The sequence below is a fragment of the Chionomys nivalis genome, chromosome 1 (assembly GCF_950005125.1).
Source record: "Chionomys nivalis chromosome 1, mChiNiv1.1, whole genome shotgun sequence".
Taxonomy (NCBI): domain Eukaryota; kingdom Metazoa; phylum Chordata; class Mammalia; order Rodentia; family Cricetidae; genus Chionomys; species Chionomys nivalis.
This window is the reverse complement of record NC_080086.1, coordinates 154,542,679-154,550,523: the sequence shown is the minus strand read 5'-3', so window position 1 is coordinate 154,550,523 and position 7,845 is coordinate 154,542,679. Positions and strand designations below refer to the sequence as shown.

The 7,845-nt window shown below is 54.4% G+C and overlaps 1 protein-coding gene across 3 annotated transcripts; it reads left to right on the top strand.

The window, feature by feature from the left end:
• The first annotated feature begins 2,055 nt into the window (after positions 1-2,055).
• Repin1 (replication initiator 1) lies at positions 2,056-7,619 on the top strand. Of its 3 annotated transcripts, none has more exons than XM_057785643.1 (3): positions 2,538-2,678; positions 3,415-3,609; positions 4,781-7,619. In XM_057785643.1, exons 2-3 carry the CDS (start codon positions 3,456-3,458, stop codon positions 6,433-6,435), a joined length of 1,809 nt encoding a protein of 602 aa, XP_057641626.1. In that variant the 5' UTR covers positions 2,538-2,678; positions 3,415-3,455; the 3' UTR covers positions 6,436-7,619. The 3 variants fall into 3 exon arrangements, with proteins under 3 accessions (XP_057641627.1, XP_057641626.1, XP_057641620.1); XM_057785637.1 differs by having other exon boundaries at positions 4,778-7,619; XM_057785644.1 differs by lacking the exons at positions 2,538-2,678; positions 3,415-3,609 and adding an exon at positions 2,056-2,266 and having other exon boundaries at positions 4,778-7,619.
• Positions 7,620-7,845: the final 226 nt, after the last annotated feature.

The window sequence follows — 7,845 nt, the reverse complement described above, 5'->3', positions numbered from 1 at the left end:
GTATGAATTCTGCTGGAGAAGCTCTTGCAAAAATGCTGTAATCAACTCCAGGGACCCTGAGGCATCAGCGCTGCACACTCATTAACCACAGCATTTTATAGTTCACACTTACTCTGCTGGGCCCAGCACGTGATACCCCCCTCCCCAGCTGCAGTGGTTAAGGGTGAGGCTGGGTAGTGCTGCCCCTGTTGCGGCCCTCCAGTTAGCCCTCTGCCATCTCCAAGGCCCAGTTGTGTCAATTGTAAAATGAGAGCCAGAGAGTCCATTTCCAAGGGCTGTTGAGGGGGTAAAATGAGATGTATGAGAGGGTTTTTGTTTTGTTTTGGGAGACAGGGTTTCTCTGTGTATCCCTGGTTGTCTTGGAGCTCACTATGTAGATCAGGCTAGCTTAGAACTCACAGAGATCTGCCTGCTTCTGTCTCCAGAGTGCTGGCATTAAAGGTGTGCGCCATCACTGCCCAGCAGTGAGAGGGGTTTATTACCACATCGGGCACAAAATTAAGTCGCCCTGAGGGTTTAAGCATTTCTATAAAATGTGTAGGTGGAACTGGAAGGTCTTGCTGCATATTCTTCTACCACTGTGCTGGACACAAGGTGCAGAGGTGCTCCATCCTTGTCTGCTAAAAGGGAAGTTCTACAGTCTGAGCTGTACTTACGAAGAGCACAGGGTCTGCATGTAGCCCTCATAGCAGCGACTCCACAGTGAGAGGCAAGGTATGACCCAAACAGTTTGTCTACTCCATGGAGTGACACACCTCTCTTCTCTCCCAACACAAACAGACCTTCAAATATTGACAAGCTCTAACGTTCATGTGGACAAACAGAGGAGTGATTCTAGATGAGTTTTAAAAATCAAATTAAAACAAGACAGAATCGCTGTAGGGACTATGGAAACTGAGGTGTTAAAACTCACTTTCTGCAACGAAACTATAAACATAAAGAGTGACTAGGGATGGAGGAGGTGACGTTCTAAACACAAATCTAAAGGCAAACACCAGAAAGGAAAGGAAGGGCAGGTTTTAGCACATAAAACCAAAATTTTCTCACTTCAAAATTAAAGTTACTGAGTGTGGTGGGTTTGCCTGTAATCAGGTTTGGGTTTGGCCAGTGTAGGCTACATAGTGGGACCTTACCAACACCCCCACCCCCCAACAAGAACAGTCCAAGGAAAAACATTTTTCACATACCTGACAGCTTAACACCTTTAAGCATGAACCCCAAACAACAAAACCAACTTCGCAACCTTGAAACTGGGCAAAGGATAAATTCTCAAAAGTCATAGAATAAACTGGTAAAAAAAAAAATCACCTGAAAGAAACAATTCAGCAATCCAGCAATCCAAAAAAACAAACCTAAAACAAAGCAATTAAAATTGTGAAAATAGCTCATGTTGTCAAGGAAATGGGAAACGGTTATTTCTCAGGGATAAAATGATCATTTAAAAATAGATAGCTTGTCTTTGACCATCTGTTTCCACCTCCAAAAGTTTGATATGATGTACAAAGAAGCAATAATCTATAGGGATACAAATTTTGTAATCTATTTGTGCAGCCATCAAACTATATGAAAGAATATATAAAAGAGCAATGAAATGGCAGAAAACTTACAATATTTTACGGGCAGAGCCAGCACATATGGTTGCAAGGGATTACCTCAGGCAACCCCAACATAAAATGCTTCAGAGTATGCCACAACATTGAATGTAATTTATGACTCTAGGAGGCTAATACATGAGAGGGCTAGATGGCCCTCTATTCCTACGTGTGAGACAGATTCTAAAAGTGTTTTTAAAATAATTGTACAATTCAAAACTTGTCTTTGTTGAAAGCATGAAAGGACAGGAAATTGCACTGGTCTGGAAGCTCCAAGATGGGGTTCCTTTGGAAAGCCAAGGCCACCTGCTAGTGGGTGAGTCATCAGCACAGGCTTGCACCTGCCCCCGCAGACGCCACACTGGCTGCCATGCGTTTCCAAGTGTAAATGACCCGCTTGTGCTACAGCCACCTGGGCCTGGCCTGCAGCTCTAGAGCACGGGCAACTCCGGATCTTAGTTGTGGAAACAGAGGGCTTTGTAGAGTTCACAGTCGCGCGCCATTCATTCTCCGTCCAGGTGCGTGCGGGGTGCACTCTGCGGCCCTGGTGAGCCGGTGCCCGCAGCAGCCCCAAGCTGGAGCGGCCTGGGCAAAGCTCCGGGTTCGGCGCCAGGGGAACCATCGGCGCCCGGACCAGTTCTCTCAGGCGCTGAGTCATTAAAAAGCCAGTGCAGGTGGGTCAGATGCAGTGACCAGAGCCTGGCCACGAGGTGGCCCAGCCAGGGGCGAGCTTCCTTTGCAGGGATACTGTGTTGAGAAACTGGAGCACCGGCCGGTGCCAAAACTCGAGCTGGTGGCTGCCATGGCAACGGAGCCGGGGGCCCTCCAGTGCGCCCAAGCCGGAGAGAAACGCGGGTGACCTGGCCCGCCCCGCCCCCAGGCCGCGGCCGCCTAGCCGAGACTGACCCTCCGCAGCTCCTGTAGTCACGTGGTGCTGGGAACCCGGAGGGGGGAGGTTGGGGACGGGCCTGGCAGTTGTGAACTCGAACCTGCCGCTGTCGCCACGGCGGGGTGGGGAGCGGGCCGCAGAGGTCGCCTTGGGGCTTCATGGATGGGCGCCGCGTCCCCGCAGGGCACGCGGGAAAGGTATGGCCCGAGCAGGGGCGCCGGGGCCACCGAGGGCGCGCGGGGGCAGCTCCACCTGCGGGGCGCGTGACCGTGAGTGTGTGCGGTTGTGGGGTTCGCGCGCTTGCGGTGTATGTGTGTGTGTGGGGGGGGGCGGAGTGCTGCAGCGCAGGGCGAGCGCACCTGCGCACAGGCTCCGCGGGCTGCGCTGTGCGTGGGACCCGAGATGGCCCGCTCCCCTCGTAGGAGCCGGTCCAGCTTGCCAACGACGAACGAGGACAGAGGACACGCACCAATACAAAAGGGGGGTGTGGGCCTGCTGCCACCCGAGGCTGTCCTAGATCCCCAAGGGGATCCCGGCCGGGTCCTGGGCACACTGTCGCACCCTGCGAAGACCTTCGGGGAAACAGGCCTGGAATTTCTGTTGCGAGAAGAGTGGGGGGAAGGGGAGCCAACAGGGATTCCAGAGTTCCTGCCTAGGTCGGCCTTTGGCTACCGAGGAAGATCTTTGCCACAGATCAAGAATTCTTCTGTGACCCTACTTGGCTATGAGGTGGCCCCCAAAGGCAGCACTGTACTTCCTAGTGAAGGGCCATATTCATGCTTTAGTCCGTGTCCGTTAGGGCATTCTGCCAGACCGAGGTGTGGAGCTTACGGCTGAAGCCTGTGGCTTTGAATGGGGGAGGGACTAGGTGATGACACAAAGCTCGCCTGGCAGAGCGCAGAGCCTCACATAGGTTTTCTCTCCCTTCCCCAGGTAAGGCTGACCTCTCTGCAGTTAGAGGTCTGAGCTCTGCCATGGGGATAGGGATGTCTTTATTGCTCCAGTTTTCTCTGACATCCGGGGGCTACCGGAGTGTGGGACGAAGTAGGCGCTGCAGCAGAAGTATCCCCAGGAACATCCCCAGAAGGAGCTGGAAAAAGCCTCATCCCCAGCTCTGCAGTCTCCAGGGTAGAGTTTGGCCTTTCGTGTGTCCTCATACCAACCCCCAACTCCAGTCTCAGGTCTCCCTTGATGGCAGGACAGGAGCTTATTGGGCAAGGAATCCATTCTGTATCATGGCGTCATCCCTGGGGGTGTGTAGTCCCCCAGAAGAGATTCAGGAGGTTGTGCCTGGACAGATCCCGTGAGCAGGCATGAAAGGTCCCTGGGGAGTCTCACTGCCACCCCAGAACTCACTCTGTGTAGGAGGCTCTCAGGAATCTGGGCTCCCCTCCTGTGGTATAGCTGAACATGGGGCAGCCCTTGGCTAGGTTTGGGCAGGACCAGGCAAGGGACTGAGATCACAATCTCGTCTTTCCTTACCCCAACAATCCCTAGCACCCCTAAGAGATGCTGAGCCAGGGATTCCCCCTACTGCCCGCGCAGCAAACTGTGGGTGTTCCTTGGACTGAGAAGCACTTTCCTTCCCCCAATGTCCCAATCGCAATTGCTTAGGCGTGGGTGACAAGGGCTGATAGGGCAATGTGGGCCATCTGGACAGGTGGTGGCCTGGCATTCGTCTGTGCTAGGAGAGGCACCTTGCTCTCTTCCTGTTCTGAAGAAGTGCTGAGGTGTGTGTGTGGTGGGGGTGCTGAAAGTACCTTCCTCAAGGCTTTAGTCAGATGGTTTTTGAGATGTTTGCACACCTCCATGTTAAGAGGAACACACTGGCCTGAGGGTTCACAAGACCTGTCCGCCAGTCTGGGTCTGCTAATGATTGACATTGTCACCTCAGGCAAGTACTACCACCATTTGAAGTGCCACACTTGCTTCATGTGTCAAGCAGGGAGCTCTGATGTGGCAGAAGGAAGTGGTTATCACGGGGAAAGGCAAAAGGGGAGTTTCGCAATAGGCCAGGCACGGTAGGGAAATGAAGAATATTTCTGTAAGTCTTCCTGACACTAGACTAGATACCATGTGAGAACTCCAAGAAGTGTCAGCGTGTCTCCCTCTGGAAGTTTCCAGTGCAATAAAGATATAAAAAAGAAGATTCTTTGAATGTTATTTAGAAACTCAAGGCCTACATATAGGCTAGAATGGTGCTAGCAGTTCCTAGGGGGAAGCTTTCTTCTTCCTTGGGGTTAGAAGGGAGAAACTGGGCTTAGTTCCTGCAGTGACTGTGATTTTCCACCCTCAGCAGAGGAAGAACCGATGCTGGAACGGCGCTGCAGGGGCACCATGGCCATGGGCCCAGCCCAGCCCAGGCTCCTTTCTGGGCCCTCCCAGGAGTCCTCCCAGCCCAACAGAGGGTTGAGGCACCAGGGCAAGTCAGTAGCTCAGCCAGGAGGCCAAGCCCCAGGCAAGGCCCATCGCTGTGCCCACTGTCGGAGAAGCTTCCCGGGCTGGGTAGCCCAGTGGCTTCATACTCGGCGGTGCCAGGCGCGGCTGCCGCTGTCCTGCCAAGAGTGCAACCAGCGCTTTCGCCACGCCCCCTTCTTAGCGCTGCACCTTCAGGTTCATGCCTCTGCCGTCCCTGATCTGGGTTTCACCTGCCACCTCTGTGGGCATAGCTTCCGAGGCTGGGTAGCCCTGGTACTGCACCTGCGGGCTCACTCAGCTGCAAAACGGCCCATCACTTGTCCCGAATGCCACAGACGTTTCTGGCGACAAAAGCAGCTTCGAGCTCATCTGCGGAGATGCCATCCCCCTGCCCCTGAGGCCAGGCCCTTCATATGCGGCAACTGTGGTCGGAGCTTTGCCCAGTGGGACCAGTTGGTTGTTCACAAGCGGGTGCATGTGGCCGAGGCCCTGGAGGAGGCAGCAGTCAAGGCTCTGGGTCCCCGGCCTCGGGGCCGTCCTGCCGTGACTGCCCCCAGGCCCGGTGGAGATGCCGTGGACCGCCCTTTCCAGTGTGCCTGCTGCGGCAAGCGCTTCCGCCACAAGCCCAATCTGATCGCCCACCGCCGCGTGCACACTGGTGAGCGACCACACCAGTGCCCAGAATGCGGGAAGCGCTTCACCAACAAGCCCTACCTAACTTCACACCGGCGCATACACACCGGCGAGAAGCCTTATCCGTGCACCGAGTGTGGCCGCCGCTTCCGCCACAAACCCAACCTCTTGTCCCACAGCAAAATCCACAAGCGTTCGGAGATCGCGGCGCAAGCTGCCCCCGGCATCGAAAGCCCTCAGATTTCAACGGAGCCCGTGGTGCAACCTGCAATGGGGGCTCTGGCGTCTCCGCGGACCCCGGCCGAGGCATCTGTGCCCTTGTACAGCTGCGCTGATTGTGGCCGCAGCTTCCGCCTCGAGCGCTTCCTGAGGCTGCACCAGCGACAGCACACAGGCGAGCGGCCCTTCACCTGCCCTGAGTGCGGCAAGAACTTCGGCAAGAAGACGCACCTGGTGGCTCACTCGCGCGTGCACTCGGGCGAGCGGCCTTTTGCCTGCGAGGAGTGTGGGCGCCGCTTCTCACAGGGCAGCCACCTGGCAGCCCATCGGCGCGACCATGCGCCGGAGAGGCCCTTCGTGTGCCCCGACTGTGGCAAGGCTTTCCGCCACAAGCCCTACCTGGCTGCACACCGGCGCATCCACACTGGCGAGAAGCCCTACGTGTGTCCAGATTGTGGCAAAGCCTTCAGTCAAAAGTCCAACCTGGTGTCGCACCGGCGTATCCACACTGGTGAGCGGCCTTACGCCTGCCCCGACTGTGACCGCAGCTTCAGCCAGAAGTCCAACCTTATCACACACCGAAAGAGCCACATCCGGGATGGCGCCTTCTGCTGTGCTATCTGTGGTCAGACCTTTGATGACGAGGATCGACTCTTGATGCACCAGAAGAAGCACGATGCCTAAGAGGGGCCATAGGCCGAGGGAAACAGGCCTGGATGTCCTTGGCAACAGTGTGCTAGTGGGCCCTGTGGGGTGCCTACATTGACGCTGCTGGAAGGACAGGTGGGGATGCCAGAGGGATAGAGGAAGCAGTGTGATCTGGGCTCTGTTTAGGAAGGGAGTTTCCCTAAGTGGTCAGGAATCCATTTTAGTATGCAGGGACCTGGCTTTGAGCTAGCCGGCCCCCAACTGGTTTTTCTAAGGGTCAGTCAGACTACCCTGTACCCTGGAAAAGTAGCAATAGCAGCTCCATCTACCCTTTGAGTCCTCTGATGGAGGAGCCACCAGCGGGAAGGGAGCCACTCCATCCTCTGGTGTTAACGCCTTAAAGTCCCAGTCTTTACTATGAGTTACTTCAGGTCAGTTTTTTGGAAGTAGGTTTGGTATAGTCATTAGTAAATGAATCCTGGAGCAAGGAAAGTGGGCCAGCTGGATACACCTTGGTGAACCTGCTGGCCTTGTTAGACAGCAGGAGAGGTGAAGCTGAGCTCTTTCTTTCTTTCTTTCTTTCTTTCTTTCTTTCTTTCTTTCTTTCTTTCTTTCTTTCTTTCTTTCTTTCTCTTTCCTTCCTTCTTCCTCTTCCTCTTCTTCTCCCTCTCTCTCCCCCCTCCCCCTCTCCCTCCCTCTCCCCCTCCCTCCCTCTCCCTCTCTCCCTCTCCCCCTCCCTCTCAGTACCCTTCCACAATGCCTCCTGCATAAGTACCAGATGTGGAGAGGCCCGCCCACCCACGGTTAGAAATTCCATCTACTTCTTGCAGGTTATCCTTCCAGGGCATCTATTTACTCCTTCACCTGCCTGGCTTTATCTGCCCTCTCTCCCCGGGTACAGGGCTTACCTGGCAGTTTTGTTGAACTCCTGACTCTCCCCAACTCTAGAGCATCAGGAGTTGTGGAAAGACTAGTCCACTGACGCTGGGAGACTGGCTGCAGGGAAAGTCCTGGGTAGGTTTCCTTTTTAAGTTTCCCAGGTGTGGATGCCAGCCTCTACCATGCACCTGGTTCTACTGTAGGGTGATTCTAATTATTAAAATCCTTACTTATAATGATTGGATTCTGTTTTCCTATAATTTCTGCCTACTGGGTCTTGTTTTGTTCTGTGGATCGAAACAGAACAACCATTTACCCTCCTTTTCAAACTAGAGAATAAAGAATTGGTTTTAGAACTAGTAGCTGTCTGTGTTCCTTTCTGTGGGATTCATGGTGATGGGAAGGCACGTCACTCTTGTTTCCTGAAGTCAGGCTGGGGGCTTTGACAGCAGCTGAGTACCCTGTACTCTCCTCCAGTCCTCGCTGGAGGCAGAGCTAGCCACACTTGAGCGGAGCAGATTCAGAGGGCTGGCAAAAGCACTGGAGAACAGGATGCTTATTTTGGAA

Coding starts and splice junctions, on each gene's coding strand:
- Repin1 (XM_057785637.1), top strand. CDS start 3,456: ATGGGGATAGGGATGTCTTTATTGCTCCAGTTTTCTCTGACATCCGGG. Junction 3,610..4,777: donor CCAGCTCTGCAGTCTCCAGG/GTAGAGTTTGGC, acceptor TTCCACCCTCAG/CAGAGGAAGAACCGATGCTG.